Source organism: Wyeomyia smithii, chromosome 3, assembly GCF_029784165.1.
Source record: "Wyeomyia smithii strain HCP4-BCI-WySm-NY-G18 chromosome 3, ASM2978416v1, whole genome shotgun sequence".
Classification (NCBI taxonomy): Eukaryota; Metazoa; Arthropoda; class Insecta; order Diptera; family Culicidae; genus Wyeomyia; species Wyeomyia smithii.
This window is the reverse complement of record NC_073696.1, coordinates 39,025,006-39,046,942: the sequence shown is the minus strand read 5'-3', so window position 1 is coordinate 39,046,942 and position 21,937 is coordinate 39,025,006. Positions and strand designations below refer to the sequence as shown.

Here is a 21,937-nt window from a genome sequence, read left to right as displayed (position 1 = left end):
GCAGAAAAAAGATATTATCAGTATTATTTATTCTTTTAAAATTTAATGCATATAATAACCGAAAATGTCGTTTCGTTGCCCTAATAATTAGGTATATACTTACTTTGTAAAATACACTTTTTATATACTTACTTTGTGGTCCCCGTGGTTTTGTGGTTAGCGATGTCGGTCGGCTAGCTCTCCCACACGGTTGTGATATCGGGTTCGATTCCCGATCGAGTAGAGGATCTTTTCGAGCTGGAGTTTTTTCGACTCAGTACTGGGGCACGATGTATCGTTGTACTTATCCAAACACAATATCGATAACGAATTCTCTCAACTAATCTAGTTGATCGAGACTGCTATAAGCCCCAAGGCTAAGCGTGCGATATTGTTGTTACTTTGTAAAAACTTTCGTATGTCATCTTCATAGGTCGTCGGCCGTCAAGAACCGGTCTTTATTTCGATGCTCTGATTGTTGTCCAATAGTGCCAAGATGTTGTAAATGCCGAAACGGGGTATCTGTTGTCCACAAAGTGGCGCACGATGTCCGTTTTCGACGCGGCGGGGTACCATTTTGTGAACGCGCACACTTCTGGAATGGAGTAGCTTCACTATTTTCGCCATCACGGTTAGAGTTCGACTGATATAGCTGTCAGTTTTTTTGTTGACTCATGGGTTACTATGACTGATGCTGCATGGGTAGTTTCATCAGTGCGAGTGAAGGTAAACCCAAGAAAAATCGGCTATTTTTGTCTGTTCTTTAATGCAAAAGTAACCTATGCGAAGTTTTATCCAAATCGAATTCACTCGAAATTGATCGATAGGTGGCATGGAAATGCTCACATATGTGCGTGCACTGTCTTTAGTGAAAAATACACCAATTTTACAACAATCATAACAGGTGTCGACTTAGCCAAAAAAATATATATATTCTGAATTTGACAGCTTTTAATTACGAGGAAACTATAGATTTATAGAATATTGATCATTTGTTTCAGGCTCACATTCGTTGTCCTATTCTCCTTGTAAGCTGCTAAGCACAGTAGCTGATTGAGCTTTAAAAAGCTAGAGAAACAGAGATTTTTATTTTATACAATTTTATCTTCAAATAGTATATGGAAAGAAAGACCAAGCTCCAGTCATCTGACAGTTTACTGGTTTACTCACTTGTGCTGCAGCTGTCACCTGCTTGACGCGTCGCTTTAGCAGTTGTCAAGCGCCTCTCAAAATCAGGGTCGCTAGTTCGGTAGTTCGCTTACAGCAAATGAAACTTATTTCATCTTTGGCAGAAGCGGTGTAACTTGGCCTAAAAATATTACAGTCCGTTGCATTTATGCAGAAAGTCTTGGTATACATTTTTATTTTTTGTTAATGTTATAAAGATGGAGCTTCCTTTACATAATTGAGAAAGCAGATCGTTAAATCGCGATTTGAAGTGTTAGAATCCTTTTTCGACAGAACTCTTTTAGTGATTAGTTTCGGTCTTTTTCGAAACGTGTTTTGAAAAATTGAACACATTTTTAAGCTTAGCTGTACTGCCTATAATCGCATACCAGTCCCATATGGATTTTCATCGTTTTTGAGTTAAATATCGGATTCCATCTATTTCTTGCTCTACTATCGATTAAGGAAACAAAAAAGTATGTTTTATTTGAAAAAAAGCCAGAAAAAAATGTGAGGTCAAATTGTCCCATCTTGAAAATAATCACATATTAGTCCCACCAAATGTTTTTCTCCTGAGTATGGCCATATTTTTTTCTACAATACATATAATAAGTACTGAGTGCTGTTTTTCAAGCTTTTTACTGTTAAAAAATAATCAAATAATTAATAATTGCAAGGTTATTTCAAATAAATTCCACACAAAAAATAATTTGAGGTAGGTAAACACTGAAACTGCAACTTTTTCTGAAAGTTCGTTCCCGAAAGGTTATTGGTTTCGTTAATCAGAGGGATAATAGCCTTGAGCAATGCTGCTTTTTGCAAGGGGTTAATTTCCTGTTGATGATCTACTCACTTCAAATAATTATTCAAGTTGAAATTGTCAGAACTCAGAAGTTTTTAGTTTCTTAGCCAAAAACAGCTTGTATCTCTTTTCATCGCCGTCGTCTTCCGTCAAGTCACTGTTATAATGAAATTGAAAACTTCCCTTTCTTAATACCACTTCTCCAATATGCTAAATGTACGGGCTAATGCGGAATAATTTTGTTCAGCAAGTATTGCGAAACACTGATAACATAAGAAAGGATATTATTCAGTAGCATATCCAAGACTTCAACCATGTATTTTGCTTTTTCAACGACGACCTCAAAGTCGGGGTAAGTAATGGGTGGATATTTCCGCCATTCTCCATGCAGAATATTTAGACGCTGTCTGTGGCCACAAACGTCTGCCTATATTCAAAATACTTGAGAAAAATATTGAGTAGTACACCGAGTGGTTGAAAGTGAGACTGGTATGCGATTATTTTGCTACTCGATGGCCTAAATAATCGCATATTAGTCTCTTCCTTATTTTTCATTGTAATTTTCACGACAAAGGCAATTCTTCAATGAAGAAGTTATGATTAAGGTCTATTTCATTACATCATGACTAAAAAACTAAAATAACCCACCCCAAACAGGAGAAATATCCAAAACAAGAAAAATATCTTCAAGCGCTGTTTTCTCAACTTGATGATTTTCCAGATGGGACTGATATACGATTATAGGCAGTGTACACCTTACCATTTCCTCTTGCATCTGCGCCAATAGAAAATAACATTCTCCACTTGAAGCGCTACGGTAATCAAGAATACATGCTCTGGTCAAAGCCATTCCATTTTCAATCGTTAACGCATGTAAATATTACGGGAGCCTTCCGCAGCTGGTTATGCGTTTCTACTCATGCTGATCCGGTAGTTCTGCGTTAAGGGGTTATATACCTTTTTAGTTTTCAAAAAACCGAAAAAAAATTTATTGTATTATCTTCAAATACAACATCTTGAGAACATTTTCACAAATTTTCATAAAGATCTGAGCAATAGGAAGAAAGTTAGAGCGATTTGCGGCGCGCCTCGCCACGGCCGCATAAGCTAAACTTGAAACTTTACACGCGATTATCTCGGAATAGTGTTTTCCGAAAAATGACTGCCGTGATCCTGCTTGCGGGAAAACTACTGAACCGATTTCCTTCATCTTTTTTTTTAAATTTTCGTTATTAAATTCGCCGGTCCTTGAACGCTCGCTTTTCGAAACATACAGTTACATTTTGCCGCAAAAAAAATATTAATGCAATTTTTAGCTCTCAAAACGTGCATTTTTTTGGGAAAAACGTTCCCATTTGCACTGAAAACAAAATACTCATAAAAGCGATCGTTCAAGGACCCGGCACACTTCGAAACTAATGAAATAATATGAGTTTTTTAATTTCGGTTGACCCGCTGAGTCTCTATCAGGATCACCGCAAGCCTCTGCAAAAAAATAGCGTTTCGGGGAAACGGCCATTACTCCCAGTAATAATTAGTATATCTCAAAATCAAACGTATTTTTTGTTGTTGATAAACTGTACTTTCAGAACAATCCCCTTTTGATGCAATGAAAATTATGCTATGCACTCAAAAATAGATTCAAACTTCCCTCATTTTTCTCGACCAAAAAGGTATATAACCCCTTAAGTGTGCAACCATGCATCAAATTTTGACTGATATGCCATCATACTGGTGAACATATGGAACTCACCGTACCCTGTTCGCCATTTCTATGCATCCGCTTGGTGTTTTTTTTCCGCGAAAAGAACCAGGTTTTTTGTTCTTCATTATTTTAGAAACCAAATTTTTAATAACATTTCGATTGCTCTGCAATCATTTTTCTTGTTTGCCGTTACTAATTTGTTTTTTCTTTTCTTTTTATGATTACAGGTAAGACCACAGCTGGAATTAATCGAAGCTTTCATCCTGTACGAAAAACTATGTTTGGTGAGCATAACGCAGTACTTAAGCTTTGCTATGCACCAAGTTGTTGCATTTGTTTGCACCCGCAAATTTAGGTGCGGATATGGTATGCGCATGCTCGCACATAACTCTCCACTGAACAGAAGGAATGTGGTTCTGGTAACGTATTTTGCTATAACATCGTTACGTCCAGAGGTAAAAACTAAGTGACTGTTTTTGGTTTAAGTCTATTGTACATGAAAAAACGACTGGCCTTTCAGCATAAAAATGGAATGTAAATGCACTCATGGTTATTTCAACAGATTAACTATATAATGAGTATAATATTAGCGGACTGTTTCAATTCGAAAAATAAAATGAGCGAATGAAATTACAGTAAATTGACAATTGATCAAATACTAACAAGGCTTCAACTTGACATATGTGTACACAAAAGGGGCAATTTGGGATATTTTTTGCACTGAAAAATAACGTTAACATCTTATGACAACTAGAGCGAAATTTGCAACACCACTGATGGGGTAAGTGTCCACGTTAGTAATTGTTGAAAACATGTATTTAAATCAATGTTTATGAGCACTACTAATTACCCTTCAGATTCATCTTGAAAAGGCATACTTTAGTCTGATTTATGGGCAAGGTTAAAAAATATGTAATTTGGAGAGATATAATAAGTAAGTGCATACTCTGGGCCAACTTTACTCTAACACACAGATCGCTTACAGTTTGGCCTGTACAAATCAAACAGAATAGATGATCACTTTGTTAAGTAAAATCTTATGGCTAAATTGTATTCAGCATCTTGTTTTCTAAAATGCTTTATGGTATTTTTGAAAACAAGATTTTTTGATATTTTTATTCATTGTGATGAATTCAAGTAACCTGTATGTTCCACAACGAAAATGATAGATAGCGCCGTAGTATTCACATAGCGGTAGATTTGTTCAAATGCTGCAAAAAATGGTACATTAACGACAAATAGTTAGCCGTCATGTTTCTGCACCTTGTGATGGCTAACCGGAAGTAAAGTGAGACATGTTTAACTTTTTCAAAAATAATTTATTTTTCTAATATTCGCATATAAATAGGTATCTATTTATGATCCACTGGTGAGGCAATTTGTAAACTTAGTCTGAACCTGGACGGTGTTGTCTGCGATGTCACCCGCAACAGCTGTCGTGCAAGTTTCGATACGACTTTGAATCGCTTGTATTTCTTGCTCAATCAGCTGGTTGCTGAGTTGTAGTTTCTCGCTAACCCGTTGGGAGAGATCTTGAAATGAGGTGAAGTGCTGAAATGAACAGGAAAATTTGAAAAATATGTTTTTTATTAATTTCCACAGCAGAACTTTGTCTCTGGAAAGCAATGATTGAAAGGGTAACGAGCTGTTCATTTAATAAATGCTTCACTCGTAACTAAGTCGTAACCCACGAAAAACGTTCGAAGGGTCTTCACGTCGATCTCGTATACAAATACCCAGCCGTATACTGTGTAGCTTCCATTACTCATCAAAAGAGGTGAGTATTTTTGCTGCTGGGTTTTTGTATACGAACTCGACATAAATACCAACATTATTGTTAAAAATAGAGAAAAATAAAGAAAATTAACTCACCGTCTCCATACAGCTTGATAATCCTTGGCTACATTGGCGGGATAAAATGGTTGCCGTGCCGGAGCCGGCCAGTGTTTTGGTTTGATCTAGTAACATTCTGTGCATCCTGGTGATGGCACCAAAGTTATCATTTTCCGATTGTAAACAAGCGGACGCCACACGATTCACGAGCAGCGGATTTTGGTTCAGCTGTCCAGAATACTTGCCGATGCATCGATCTGCGTAGTCACTGCCACTAGTGTAGGCTTGTATGGAAAGGTTTTGTGCGGTATCCAAGAGCAGCTGGGCAGTTTGGTTGGTTTTTAAGTTCACCATGGTTGTAACATTCTGCTGAAGTTGGGAAAGAGCTTCCGTGATGTTGTCGTTGGAATAATTTAGATAAGATTTGACATCTGACAGAAAGGTGTTCAAATTACTGATGTCACCCCCGTTGTAGTTTTGGGGTCGCGAAGTGATGGAGTTATACAACTGGTCAATCGCAGAACCAATGCTGTAACCATATTTGACAGTAGTTGAGTTTACATCGCTTGAGGTCCTGTTAAAAGCTGTAATTGCCGATCGAATTATTTTGTAGTTATTGTTGAGCGTGGTATTAACGCCGGTTTGAACATTCAGCGCCACCATTTTGTCCTTGGCAACAGCGGTAACAAGTTTTGCAAGTCGATTCACACTATCAGTTATGGCACGCACTGGGTTTATTACCGTGTTTACTATAGACTCGGGGAAGAAATCGTTTACTATCCGGGTCGAATTAGTGAATTCTGAATTCTGCGCCAATGAAACCGTTGTACTGAGTACTGTAAACGCATCCTGGAGTATTGGTAGGTTAGAAATAATCATAGAGATATTCTCCTGAATTTCGTCAAACTGCAAAGGACGTATGCTCCGCTGGAGATCTTGTGCTGCTATCAATGCTTTACCGACTGCCGTTTCCGTGTCACTAGTCAACGATGAAATACTAGCGAACATTCGCTGATCATTCGGTGTTTTACTAGAAGAAACTGATAATGCCGTTCCGAGCAATTTGTTTAACGGACTTGTCACGTTATTCACTACCAGAACCAATGTCGTGAGTCCTCCGGATGGATCGAGTTCCGCATTGTTCTTGATTGTTCCGTTTGCTTTGATTAAGGCGATCACACCCTGACCTACAGCATTGGTCATTCCGCTGACCAGACCAGGAACTGTAACATTGAGCCCGAGATCTGCGGTAACGGGGTTTCCAAAGAATGGAACTAACAACAGCAAAGCTAAAACGCGTCTCATTTCGATGGTGGAAGAAAGTATAACTGATGTTCGAACTTTGAAGTCAACTAAAACTGATCTCCGCTAGGGAACTTTGTTTGGCGTATCTGTATGTAAATAGGACATGCCGGTCAAAACTGTTTCTTCCGCATAACTATGGGCTCCGTAGCATTGTGTCACTTTGTCTCCTTGTGTGGAAAAACTGATTTCAGTTGTCCCCCGCAAACATATGTTCGAATAAATCAAGTTGTACAAAATCTACTCTTCTTTACGGTATTCACATCTGAAGAAAGAAAGTGCCAAGCGTAGTTTTCTAGTTTCTAGAGAAAACAGTTGTGGGGAATAACGGGCAGCTAATTGGGATGACGATGTTGGCCGCAGTTTGTGATTAAGAAAGTGTTTATGACTGTCGCGTTTGTCGCAAAACCTGTTTTTACGGTTTTGTTTGGCCGGATAGAAATTCTAAAACTGATCAAACGAGGCAGATAACGGTCTACTTTAGCCGGTTTTGAACTCATTTGGGATTGGATTTTTTTCTATTCACGGCAGCCTCTGTGTTTCTTTAGCTTTTTTTTTCCTAACGCACTGGCTCTAAATTATAAACGCACGTCCTTTAAGGTCATGAGAATGAATGTTTTTTTTTTTAATTAAGTGAAGTTTTTAGAGCTTGAACGAAAGATGTTCTTTTTTAGAAGATATTGATATGTTTTGATCTTTCGGATGTTCGTTTCTGAGCGATTTTTTATAACTATCGATTGTAAGAACTTTGCAAATCTTAGACGCATCATTTTTTTTTCAGCACCTTGATACAGGGACTCAATTAATAAAATTTTAGAATATCATTCATTCTCAATGTGTAAGAATTGATGACCCAACCAGGGCTTTGGGAATCTGCGCAAAATTTTTGTAATTAATATGTTTCGGCGAACTCTTTCAACAGCGTTGAATTACCTGTTTTTAAACAAAGTATAAGAAACATGTTTAAAATATGGGTACTACCTGCAGAGTATGAGGTACTACCTGCATTTTGGGATGGCGAAAAAGTTTTCAAAATTAAATTCCATGATTTTCTCTGAACTATGATATTTAAATAGCTGATATTTAGCACTAAAAAGTGCAAAGCACACATGAACGAAATTCTGGAATCACAACGTAAAAAGTATCCGTATCGGATATGAAACACAAACGGAACCGTCAGTGCACAATGGTTCAGAAACCAAATTTAGGGGGAAATTTGGGTCAAGAGCTCTATAGCAATATTTTAGAGAAAAACTTTCTTCTACAAAGTATGTATATGTAACAGATAAAACGCTTATTGAAAAAATATCAAAAATTGGGGTAACCCAAATTTTCGATGAAATAAAGTATCTAACTTTTTAATCTTTGTAGATAGAAGAAAAAGTTGTTCTACAATGTTATAGCTCCGTTGATTTCAAGTAAATTTGTAAAAAAGTTTTTCTCTATCTTTAAAAACAACCGATTTATATTGAAAAAAAAAAAAACACACTTTGCGCTCTAACTTTTTTATTTAAATTTTCACTTTAAAACTGTCTTTGAGCTACTTTTAGGGCATTCTAAGAGAAACAATGCAATGCTGGCATCGTGAATATCTCAATTCTACTCAAAGTTATTAATGTTTTTCATCGAAAAATATGCATTTTTCATTTGTTTGTCATTCTTTTTGAGGCAAACATAAAAAATATCTCTTGGTCTTCATTTTAAGGGCACATTTGACTCCATAAATGAAGAAAGTTTTAGAAATATGTTGTTTTTCAAATTTGAGTAGATTCAATTTAAAAACATGACCAAAATTTCAATAATTTTATATGGGTCATTCCATGTCAAGTGTCCGAGGAAATGCATCGACCATCTCTGATTTCGACCAAAATTTGTGAGTCGATGTATTTTGGGCTGGAACTTATAAGTACAAAGTGTTGTACCGATTGGTGGACTCCTCGGCCAATGGGACTGCCTCCACTTTTTGCGAATTTAGCGAAACACTTTTTTTATTTTGTGAATATCTTGGGACCCTGAAAAGCTACAGGTGATATTGACATATCATTTTGAAGGGTTTGAGCCGTGGAATCGAACTACCTGGTCCATTTTTTTCCTGCAGTGTTGCCAACATTGCATTTTTTTTTATTCAAAACTGAATTTGCGATTTCCTCGAAATACCCCCCCCCCCTTCGATTTTGATTTTGACCACCCCAATGTGTTTAGCAGACGATTTTACATAAGAATCACTTATCAGCAAAAAACAAAATGTAGCGTTCCAGAGATACAGCATTTTCAAAACTGCAAGATTTTGGATTTTGTCTACGCACGAAAGCGCTTCTACATAAATTGCTGCTATCTCAATGGTATCCTAGCAGGCGTTTGTGTAATCGAAGAGATGTACCTTAAAGGAGCATCCGCTAATGATGTAACGCAAAAAATCCCGCTTTAGAATCATTTTCACGAACGGTGACAGGAGAGTTTTGGCTACACTTTTCCCATGATTCTTCATTTTGTTGGTTTATCACATTGTAAAAATCATCCAATTTTAAACCGTTTCCTAACAGGCGAATTGTCATGTTTTTTTTCCTGATTTAAGGTTTGCTATGATTTCAAAATTGTGAACATTGTGTCTTATCACGTGTGCAGTCATTTCATTCTTGAAGATGGTGTGTTTAATTGGATTGTATTTAAAACGAAATTGTATCGCTGGAAAACGGTATTGGTTATCACAGCAGCTTACGCGATGAAATTTAATAGCTACTGAGGGAGCATGCATAAATGACGTAGCTTTTTTTTAGGTTTTTTATACCCCCTCCCTCCTCTCCCGCTGTAGCACTTCGTCAAAAGTCAGACCCCTTATAGATAATTACGTAGCTCTATAACAAACTCCATCGCCCCATCCCCCCCACCCCACTCCCATGACTTTTTTTGGAAATTTCATTACTGAAAACATTTATTGTATCATAAATGAATAAGACAAGATAAAGAATTAAAATTGACTATGAACAAACAAAGCCGTGAAAAAAAATTTTTAAATTTAATATTTAATACGTAGCTTGGCTTGACCCCTTAGCCTCCCCCTCGTCAAATTTCGTCACAAAACTGCTATTCGTTGCATGTTCGAGTCCCGGCTCGGGAGAAGACTAATATTATCTGTAGGTTCATAGCACTAGCCTTACAATAGTCCTGTACACTAGACAGTTGGCTGCGAAGCCTGTGTCAAATAAACAGAACATAAAAAGCCACCTCCGCTCTAATCCTGGGTAAAAAGAAGAAGAAGAACATAGGCAAATGAATGTTATGATAGGCTTACTTGCTTATTACGTGCTATGATATGAGCAAATTAAGCTGTGTTCGGTTATGATAAAGTATTTTGGATACATTCGGAGATTTGTTTGAACATGTGGTCTTGAATGTAAATATGCAAAATTATGAAATGAAATCTGAAATCAGCATTTTTTCCACGTTATTAACCAATGTCTCAAGTTGGTTTCAAAATTCGAATCATGGACAAAAGTGTACATTTAACAATAAACAGTTCGAATTTAAATACGAAAAGTGTAGCCAAAACTCTCCTGTCACCGTTCGTGAAAATGATTCTAAAGCGGGATTTTTTGCGTTACATCATTAGCGGATGCTCCTCTAAGGTACATCTCTTCGATTACACAAACGCCTGCTAGAATACCATTGAGATAGCAGCAATTTATGTAGAAGCGCTTTCGTGCGTAGACAAAATCCAAAATCTTGCAATTTTGAAAATGCTGTATCTCTGGAACGCTACATTTTGTTTTTTGCTGATAAGTGATTCTTATGTAAAATCGTCTGCTAAACACATTGGCGTGGTCAAAATCAAAATCGAAGGGGGGGGGGGGGTATTTCGAGGAAATCGCAAATTCAGTTTTGAATAAAAAAAAATGCAATGTTGGCAACACTGCAGGAAAAAATTGACCACGTAGTTCGATTCTACGGCTCAAATCCTTCAAAATGATATGTCAATATCACCTGTAGCTCTTCAGGGTCCCGAGATATTCACAAAATAAAAAAAGTGTTTCGCTAAATTCGCAAAAAGTGGAGGCAGTCCCATTGGCCGAGGGGTCCACCAATCGGTACAACACTTTGTACTTATAAGTTCCAGCCCAATAGAAGACTTCGAAATATTCCAGAACGAAATTAATGTATTCTACACTTGGTGCAACAAAAGCCTATTACAACTCAACATTAAAAAATGTAATTCAATAGCCTTTAGCAGAAAAACAGTAACACCACCAACAAACATTTTCTTAGGAAACCAACCAGTAGAAAAATGCAAAATCGTTAGGGACCTAGGCGTAATCTTAGACTCCAAACTCACATTCATAGAACATTATAATACAATTATCAACAAAGCAAATAGTATGCTGGGCTTTATAAAACGCTTCGGCCACAATTTTAAAGACCCATATACAATCAAACTATTATATATTACATACGTCCGACCAATTCTGGAATATTGTAGCATTGTATGGAATCCCTATATTGCCACACATGAAGAACGCATTGAATCTGTCCAAAAACAATTTCTTTTGTACGCGCTTCGTAAGCTAAATTGGACATCATTTCCCTTGCCATCATATGAAGCACGCTGCATGCTTATAGACATACAAGCACTTAAAGAACGCCGCGATCTTTCAATGCTTTATTTTATCAATGACATTATTTCTCAACGCGTGCAATCTACTCAATTATTATCACAACTAAATTTTTATGCACCCAGTCGTCAATTAAGAAATCGTAAAATATTTTCGGAAAATTCTCACAGAACAAACTACTCAAAAAATGGCCCAATAAATCGCATGATGCGTCACTATAACCAGCACTGCGAAAATATCGACATCACCATGGGCAGAAATCAAATAAAAAAACGACTAACTACTGGAAATAATGTATAGAATATAAGAAAGCATTGTATTATTATAACTGTAGTCTACATTTGCTTGACGAAATAAATAAATAAATAAATAAATAAATAAATACATCGACTCACAAATTTTGGTCGAAATCGGAGATGGTCGATGCATTTCCTCGGACACTTGACATGGAATGACCCATATATTATGAATATCAAAGCACACGGATTTTTTTTTTTGCATTTTTTTTTCCTAAAATTAGAGGAAAACACCTTTAATTTAATCCAAAAATATCGAAAATCGATCAACTGGTTCAAAGTTTTGAATTTTTGAAAATAATATACATCGAATAAACAAAGCCTGTAATATTTTTGATATACCAGAATGATAGAAAGTACAGAATTATATCAAATTATTTTATCATACACTTGAATGTTCAAAAGTGTGTTTTTTTAAAGCATATTTATAACAAAATTTGTTATTCAATAGACAAAAAATCGTACATTGTAACTAATTCTGATCTTTTTCTGCCAAAAACCTTAAAAAACTTACTTTAATTCTAATAATCAGTAAATAATTTTGATAGGAACTTTGATAATTTAACTATTACCGCGATCAAGTTTAGAACACAAGTTGATACAAAACTGTTACGAACTGTAACAAAATGTCAAGATTTGTTATAATCCTGATATATTTGACTGATTGGGCTATGCAACAGAAGGCTACTTTGATTAACTGTTCGTCTATGTGAAAATTTTTTTTGACTATACCTGCTTGTGGGAAGGAGGCTGCTAAACGCTTGAGCTGGAATTTTCATGACGGCTTTTTCCAGAAGACAAAACTTTTAATACTAGTGCAAGTTCAAGATCCTGATCGAAACTTTGCACAGTTCTTTTTTGATGAAGAGGTCATTCTATAATATCAGTTTCAGATATTTTCGGTTTTCGCCTAACTTGATATCCCGGGTTCTGTGATGAAATAAATCGAACTTCCGCTAAACGAAATTCGAAAAGCCGATTTTCATTGGTACCCTACTGTTCATGTCATACGATAAACTACAATTATTTTGTTCTCGAACTGACAATTCACTGAACTATGCAACAGTTTATTTGAACAGCATGTGCGTTGAACGGTAAGCAGTATCGTTAAGATAGCAAGAAAACACTTAACTTTTTTACGTTGTTCTCTCTCATACTCGCTCTCTTCAATACAAACGATCACGCTAAAAGTAGCAAGAAAACACTCCAGCTTTTACGTCGTTTTCTCCTATTCTCTCTCTTCAATATTCTTCCGTACTCATATCTTTACTACAACGCAACCTGTGAGTTATGTGAGCGCGCTAAGACGGCATTTAAAAAATACGTAACGCTCATAGGGGGAGGGGGGTATCCTTGAGCGTTACGATTTGTTACATAGGGAAGGGGGGAGGTAAGATCAGCGTAACGTAACAAAAAATCTCTGGAGAGATTCTCCAAAAACTAGCATTTTTGTTGAGCAAATTCTTCTACAGCGTTACGTAATTTTTATAGCAGGGTTGGCGTTAGCGTTACGTTTCGTTATTTATGGTGGGTTGGGGATGCAATAATTGGATTTTTCACGCTACGTAGTTCATGGATGTCGTCTAAACCACCTTTTTTCTTATCCCGTTTCGCTACATGATAGTCATTGATTTAGGTGCATTAGATTTTTATTCTGGAAAAACGAATCACGTGTCGGTCTAAAGTTTTTCCCTGATTTATTTCCAGTTTTCCATGATCGAAAGTTCCAAGTTTTCTCAGGTTTTCGCCAACCTACATCTTGTCAGAAAGCTAAAATTCTAATGACTCACCAAGATACGTCTCGCTATAGCACTGTGAAAGTGACTCGCACACTTCTTCTCTTTATTATTTTACACACAAATTTGCACAAAGAAAGAATAAATAACTCTCGCTTAGCGCACCAGTATTGTTAGTTTCCTTGTTTTTGGATACAAAAAAATACCTATTTGGAAAAATAAAATATTAGCCCGAAAACCTTTTTTGAACATGCAAGTCGCAGCCAGCTTCTCTCTTGTTTACATTTCTGCCTCTTAAATTGAAGAAAATTCGAACGCGCAAGCGTAAATATCGCAAAAACGGGTGTGTCAATCAGCCGATTTAGGTCGTCCACCACTGATACCAATGGAATCCCAGAGGCACAGGTTTAAAGCGAAACTACGCGCTCGAATTCTACCCGAATTTCGCAAGATAATTTCCTCGAAAACTAATGAAATTACGCGTGTGAAACTTTGATCAATTTTTTGTACCGCTGACGCATGCATAAAGTCGCAGTTCGAGCGCTATTTATTAGATGGAAGCTGAGATTTTTACGCTCAAAATCGTCAAGTGAAAATAAACCCAACCTCAAAATTGTATGGGAAAAAGGCACCGTCCAGCTGCACCTGATTTGTAATCTTTTTATTTCAGAATAAGAACAATGTAAGCCACCGTTGCGGTTCACGCTGCTGCGGAAGAGTTATTACGCACTTCCAATTCTACATAACTTATGTTACGTGGAATCTCTGATATTTTAATGACTTGCTGAGATCTTCATGAAGTTGGGATCATGATGTATAGAGACATGGTGTAACGGTATGTTAAAAGTAGAATCGGCCAAATTGGAAACCTAGCTAATTGCAAAAAGTTTGTTTATAAACAGATTCTGAAAAACAAATTTTCGCATCATTAAATAGGGTATCGGCCTTTTATCGTCAGGTATGTCTTATTATGGTCTGGGGTTTAATGAAGTCATAGAGAACTATTTTTTTGCAGGAATATGCTCTGCAATATGAAGAACCATCATGCTCTAAGACATTATTTACCTCTCTGGCAATTATTGGACTGATACCCCATAACATTCAAATGCATTTAAATTGTAAACTCTGTATCAAAATCTTTGCTCTTCAAAAGTGTCTTACAAGTTAAAATACTAGAAATTGGGACAATTTCAATCAATTGAGCAAATAAACATAAATAAACAGTGCTACCACGTCTCCAACCTTCCGGATCAAAAACGCTACCTCACCCCGCGCCTACTTTTTGATCAAATCGTTACACCATGTTTTACTCATCATGATTGGGATGACACGGCAATAATCAATCCATGACATCATATGAATTCCAAGATGTCGGACAAGGGCTGTAAGATTGTTAGAGTGTCAATGACAGTACTGCGTGCTCGCTTTTCACTTTTAAAATGCGTTGCGGGACTAACTATGAAAACTTATATTTTATTAACAAAAACTAATGAAAAAAAGTGAAATAGTTCGAATATTTTTTCTGAGCGTTCAGGGAAATTTGTGCAGAAAATATCTGACGATAGCAAAAAAGACACCAATTGACATCCTTCTATACCATTCACGAAATGAGAAAATTGGACTGTCATCGTGTTCAACCATTAAATTTGCACTAGTTTTTATACACTCATCGCTTCTTAGTTGACCTAATTCAAAGTCCAACATTTGGTAGCCTATTTACCGGTCTGCAAGCAGCTCACAAATTTGTCCTGGATAGTTCCCGATACATCCTGAATATCCTTAGAGACGGCAGTTATACAGTCGTCGATGCCCGCAGTTAAAGTAGTTTGGTCTCCGGTGTAAATATCAGTCGCTGCAGTATATTTCAGCATAACTCTAGCATTGAGTGTTCCTATGGCTGTAAAGTACTACATTTTGGAGAAGAGAAAAATATAAACAGAAAATTTAGTTTGATAACGTTCTCGTTGATGTTGTGTTTTTAGCATACCGATACACTGCAGGTTCCGTTGGTAACCGTGCAGCTGCTGAGTTTTACTGATGTCGCACCAGCAGCCAAAACCATGCTAGTGAATTGCGTACCAACTGCACTCACGGTTGCCGTGATTGAGGGGGTGGGTTGTGAGACACACGGGTCCAGTCGTGACACTGATACACTAGCTTGCGTGTACATTGATGCGTATTTGGTCTCGCATTGGGATGCGTATTTGCTTTCATTTGTGGATGCCATAGTGCTGATGTTTGAGATACCCATCGATAGGGCGTTGATTAGGTTCGTTAGTTCTGTATTGAAGGTAGTGTAAACAGTATCTTGTGTGGTTTGGGCAGATGCATTAACTGTCGTTTGAAAGGTTGCATCATTATCTGAGTTACCGGATAAGTACGTATTTAGAGGGGTCATATCCCCATTATTGTAATTAGCCGATTTTGCCAGGACAGGTACAAAACTAGTGTTGATAGCAGTCAACGCTGCTTTCGAGAGCTTAAGGACACTTATTGACGAGGCATTAACGGTTTTGTTGAATGCGAGCATTATTGGAAGCAACGCTTGCAAATTCGTATTGATCGTTTTGTTCGCATTGACTTGAAGGGCAACGGAAGCTTGCTTGGCCTTACCGATGTTAGAAATGATTGTGCTCACCATGGTTAAATTACCGAGAATGTAGTTAATGGGAGTTACTACCGAATTGACAGCCGCTGCTGTGATTAATTGTGTAATGTTGTTCGCTGTGTAAGGATATTGTGCTGAAGAGGCTGTGGTGAGTAGGGTGCCTAAATCAGAAAGTGCGGAGCTTAGGTCACTGAAATCGCTGCTTGCACTTGATAGATTTCCTTTCAATGCGTTGTACCATGAAGGTTTGGTGACGGTTTCCAATGCAGCCGCATCTGTCAGTGCCATTCCAACGGATGTCCCTGCTTCTGTTACCAAACTGGTGAGATTCATCACCACATCGTCTGCAGGTCCTGTTTTATTATTTGTCGCACTCTGAATACCAGACAACAGATTTCCAACAGGAACTACAAGATCGGCTACCACAAGTCTGAGTGCGGTTACTGCACCGCTAGCGTCTAACGTTGCATTTACCGTGAAACTTGCATTGGCTGCAGTAATCATTTTGACACCATTCCTTACGGCATTCCTCAGGCTCGTCAATGTGGTTATTGAAACTTTCAATCCCAAATCAGCACTCACCAAGCCGATAGCCACCAGGGCACATCCTATCAAGAGCCACTTATTCATTAGTTCGAAATAATCACACACGTATCTCCCGGATTTTCGAAACTAAACTGCTCACGAAAATTACAATTCAGATGCCTATATAGCCAACGGAAAAAGAAACGAAAGAAAGAAAGAACCAATCGAGTCAGATCTGTTTATACTGTCTCTTATCCCATGTTTGACGAACTACGTTCTATTCCAATCAAAACCTTCAAATCATTTTCACTGTGTAAGTGTATCAGTGCTATTCGAAATGAAATCAATGTTGGCACGTGATGACGATCGCTACACTCCAAACTGGTATTTTTTATCATGAAGGTTCGAACAAATGGAGCTGCTACCTTCGCCCTTTAGAGAGTGGGGGCTTATTTCGGCGATAATTTTGGTCTTTTAGTTTCTCAATGAATTTTCAAAAATTTTGAATAACGTTATCTAGTAATCTAGATGCTTACTTCATTGCTTAATCTGCTGCCGACTTTCAATGGGAAAATGAAACAAATGAGAGAACAAACAAATGAAAGTCATAGTTGCCATTCATAGGCGGTAGGCTCCAAAGGGTTCAACAGATGATACCATATAACGGGAGTTTTTTTTTCAGTTTCTTCTCTATGTACTCCAATGTCGTGAGGTCATTGTCCCGAAATCCACCGATGAGTTGGTGGGTCATAGTTCTTTGAATATGATTTTTTATCCCCCCCGTGCGTTCGTGTAGGGTACAGTTAGAAATTCGGAAAACAAAAGCAGATTGTAAACAACTTGTAATACTGAAACAAATACTACAAGGTATACAGCCCTAGGGTTGTATGGAACGGTGACGCGGGACTAAACACTGTAATTAGGGGATTTTTTGTTACAAAATATACAGAGTCTGCAGACAGAATAAATGTGTTTGCTCAGCGACTGTACGTATATTTATTTTCAGCCTCCCCTGGAAATCAATTTTTGAAATATATTCAACAACACTCGAGAGACTATCGTTTATATTTGACGATATTATGCCTGTAGTATTTTTTTGTGCAAACAACATGTATTTGACAAGGCACAAGCATATCGTGTTTGTTGAAGAAACACCAAGAATTTCTCGTAATGCGTCAAAGTCAGAATTAACTCTAGATCCTCAAGAACCCAAATCCAATAATATTTACGTTATCATATTGTATGGTTTTGTTTTATTTAACTCTGATTAAATCAAATCTATAATACGGATCTTACTAACAAAATAAAATGGAAGCCCTTACAAAGGTTCATTAATTGGCAAACATAAACAAAATTAATAAAATTAATAAGTTCCAGTAAAAAATCGTAGCAATCAACAATTCCAAAGACATTAAAGTTTGAGAAGATTCATTTTTGTTTTATGCTATTTGCCTACAACTACATCCGCTATATTACGAAGACAGCATATATACGTTTATTATGGTAAAGCTTAGAATAATAATATTTCGTCTAACAATTTTGAAATGTAAAATGAGATTCTGAATGAATCTTAGTAAATGAACCAAAAATTCACAAGCATTCGCCGGCTCTTACTCTTCTATAAATGTGTATATTTGGGAATTTACTCTTTCAATACTAACCGGTCACGATTACGTTGCAAAAATTCACCATTCTTGTTGAGTAATTTATGGTAATCATATTTATGAGATAAACTTTCAATCACCATCAGCAGCAGCATTGCAGTTTTTCCTTGATTGCACACGACTAGAAATGTACGAACAAAAGTGTACCACTGCAATACGAATAGTCCCGCTGCAGTACGAATAGTACCGCTGCAGTACGAATAGAAGTGTACCGCTAAAATGTACGAATAGAAGAGTACCGCTGCAATCATAGACGACGAGAGACCTGCGTTTTTTTCATTCACTGGTACTGTTGCTTTTACCGGCATGTTTTCTTTCAAGACATAAGTTTTTATTAGGTTATGAAAGCACGTTTAGAACTTTTCGGAAAACTTTTACCATCGAGACATCGTATTAGTCTAAGCTCAAGGAAGCAAAAATAAATTAACCTAATAGGACGAGGAGACTCTGTCAATTTTTATTTCGATATTGATACAGATAATATCACAGGAAACGGATGGTGTCCATTCACGTCGTCTGTGTTTGCCAGTTTCATTTCCAGTTTTACAGAATGCATCCCAGTATAGTAAACAAAGACGTAATCCTACGTCAAAAAAAAAACAACCCTGAAAAGACATTCTGCGTAAATTTGACTCCATTCTGTTTTTTGGTCATATATCCATATTCCATTGTTTTTCATCAATATTGATGCAAATTGGAAATAGAATACATTGAATACTTAGGATAATGTTTTTTGGAGATAAAATAAATTTCTGCTATAGAATATTTTTTAAAGCATTTCTTCAAGCAGAAAATTGTTAGTTTAGTGCTCAGGTACTCTCCTCATTATAATCTTTCTTTCCAGGGGTACAAGCCCTCCACAATTATGGGTCAGTCCACGTCTTGTCTGCATGTTCAAAAATAGATATTAAATCGGAAAAATTATCAACTACGAAAGTTTTACTATCTACCTCTGTGTTCTGATGTGTGCTTTCGATCAACAATTAGTTTCACTGCAGTTGATGCGTGTAAATCGGTTGGGAAGAAAAATATCAAAAGATGCAATTATGAGTCACTTTTAGCATTCAAAATCATTTAGTCTATAAAATCGGCATAAGATAAACTTGAAACTTTACACGCGTTTATGTTGGAATTGTGTTTCTTAAAAAAAAATGACTTTGCCGTGTTTACGATTACGGTCAAACTACCGAACCGATCTTCTTCAACCTTTTCTTAAATGTTCGTTATTAAATTCCCCGGTCGGTGAACGATCGATTTTGCATACACGAAGTGTAATATAGCCGAAAAAACAATTTTATTGCAATTTTCAGCGTTCAAAACATGTTTTTATTCGGAAAAAAAGTTTGCACCGAAAATAATCAAATACTTATAAAAACTATCGTTCAGATACCCGGTACACTTCTAAACGAATGAAATAATATGAGTTTTTTATTTCAGTTGATCTGCTGCGTCGCTATCGTAAACACCGCAAACCTCTGCAAAAAAAAGCGTTTCGGGGAAACGGCCATTACTCCCCAAATAATTGGTATTTCCTTTGAACCAACGCGTTTTGTTGTTGTTGAATAACTGAACTCTCAGAAAATTACTACATTTATGCAAAAAGAAGGTGCTACATGCTTGAAAAAAATCCAAACTTTGCGCAGTTTTCTCGAGCAAAAAGGGAAAATAACCCCTTAAAGCTGTCTCTGCAAGAGGCATGGATATGCCACTACTGAGAGACACACGGACAGACGTTCACAGACGTTTGAAATCAAACGAAAAGTTTTCGGGAGGTATTGAAATGGTATACGCGGAACCATACGTTTTAACCTTTGTATTTTTCTTTTGGAATTGATGATCAATGTTCATTATCGCGAACGTGGTGCTTTCACGCAATTGAGGCTATGTGATATCATGCAAAATTATAGTTATCGATCCAATATTCAAGCGCATAAAGACTGAAGGTGCAAAAATTGATCAACCAAAAATTTGTTTCTTTTAGTCAAAATTCATAATATCGTTCGACCAGGGCCCAATACAATTCGAGAGGGCTAAGTTCTGGGCTGTTGGGAGGATTGTGATCTCTGGACTCTTGATTGTTGGTTCTTGTAGTGATAAAAATAACGCTTTTTAGATGCAGTGGACCTGCCAGACAAGGTGTTTTTTTCGGTAACCTTTCCTTTTCCTGATGTGGTATGAAACTCCTGTCCCGGAAGTTGCATGAAATCAACCTTCACATACATAAGTTCCGTAATCCATGAGCATGACGACACAAAGACGAACTTTGTGAACAGATTCGTATACAGCTTTCAGGACTGCTGCTTTGCCGATGTGTTTTGTTAGTAATCTCGGATCGCCCCCTTCACCTCCTTAAACGTCTTCAACTCTTTTTTTTGCCCGCTGCACAGTGGTATGGGAGACATTGAGTTGGCCAGTGACGTTCCGGATGGAGAGGTTAAGATTCCGCTTGTTTTTTGCCGCCATCTTCTTCGTTGTCGCAGCCACGTCCGAATTTAAATTGTCGCCGCTTTCAGGCTTCCCGGTGGTCGACAGACGCTCCCCGAACACTTTTCAGAGGTTTTGCACGATAGATTTGACCACATTCAGCTATTTTGCCAACTTGGCGTGCGAAAACGTCGGATTTTCTTGTTGCGCGAGCAAAATTTTGATACGCTGTAGAGCAAACCGCAAACGAGAGGGGTGTGGCTAGCGTAGTTGGTAACGTCTCCGCCAACCACGCTGGTGGCCTGGGTTCGAATCCCAACGCTGACATATGTGTCGATTGTTGTGGGCGTGACCCATTCTCAACTAACCCGACTGGTCTAGAATTAACTCTAGCCGACACCAGGAGATTTTCTGAGGCGAAAAATCGCTGGACATGCCTTCCATCGCATGAGGAAGTAAAGCCGTTGGCGCCTGTCTGTTAATCAACGAGTCGTTAGCTAGGGTCCTGAGTGGAGTCGCCTCCCCGGGCGTCGGTAGTTGGCACAAATAGAAACTATTATTTTCCTGCGAAAGTTGTGTTTATTTGTGGTAGTTATTTTGTCTTCATTGCACCAATGCACCGTGCTGAAATTTTTGAGCTTTGACCTTAATTTGAACACATGGTTTCTCGATCTCCACATTACACCGAATTTTTCTTTCAACATAAGTGAACAAGAGTCAACAACGTATTCTACTAGTAGTGAATCTATCTTTTAATCTGGTACAACTGGACTTTGGTTTAATGAGTTTCTAAAATAGTTTCTAAAATGAACATTTGCGCTATATGTCTACTATCGCACTACTTCGGCAGATTTTTTCAGCATTCTTATAGTAACCTTACCGAAAGAACCATTTCACTGTATGTCGGCTAGCTGCAAGTCTTCCCGAGTGTCGTTTATTCAACTACCCGTTTTAAGGCAGTTGGTAAAACTCGCAAGAACTTTTGCTACTACACCCTCGATATCACCGGAAACACTTGAGAGGCAGGTATCTACCCGAAGCGTCATCGTAGTTTCATAGATACTGGCAATTGATGAGACTACATTGAAGAAACGTAATCCGTCCGCTTCTAACACCGCTAAGTTGAGGAACAGCTGCAAGTACAAGAAAAATGTGTTGATTACAAAGTTTAAAATTTTCGAATAAATTACGATGAAAATCAATCTGCCTTCGTGGAGAATAAGTTTTTGTCTTATTATGGTTATTTTTTATCGGTCTAATTGCTTCGCCAATGTGTCAAACACCAGCCC

At 37.5% G+C, this 21,937-nt stretch overlaps 3 protein-coding genes across 5 annotated transcripts in view; 1 reads left to right on the top strand and 2 right to left on the bottom strand.

Moving 5' to 3' along the window:
• LOC129732425 (uncharacterized) overlaps positions 1–21,937 on the top strand; it is a 269,530-nt gene that overhangs the window by 114,532 nt on the left and 133,061 nt on the right. The gene's annotated exons all lie outside the window — the stretch shown is intronic.
• On the bottom strand, positions 4,952–6,809 carry LOC129732429 (uncharacterized). Its single transcript, XM_055693318.1, has 2 exons — positions 5,526–6,809; positions 4,952–5,204 (listed from the first exon to the last, which is right to left on the bottom strand). The coding sequence occupies exons 1-2, from the start codon at positions 6,789–6,791 to the stop codon at positions 5,010–5,012; spliced, it is 1,461 nt and encodes a 486-aa protein (XP_055549293.1). The 5' UTR covers positions 6,792–6,809; the 3' UTR covers positions 4,952–5,009.
• Positions 14,856–16,737, bottom strand: LOC129732432 (uncharacterized). Its single transcript, XM_055693321.1, has 2 exons — positions 15,415–16,737; positions 14,856–15,334 (listed from the first exon to the last, which is right to left on the bottom strand). Exons 1-2 carry the CDS (start codon positions 16,663–16,665, stop codon positions 15,140–15,142), a joined length of 1,446 nt encoding a protein of 481 aa, XP_055549296.1. The 5' UTR covers positions 16,666–16,737; the 3' UTR covers positions 14,856–15,139.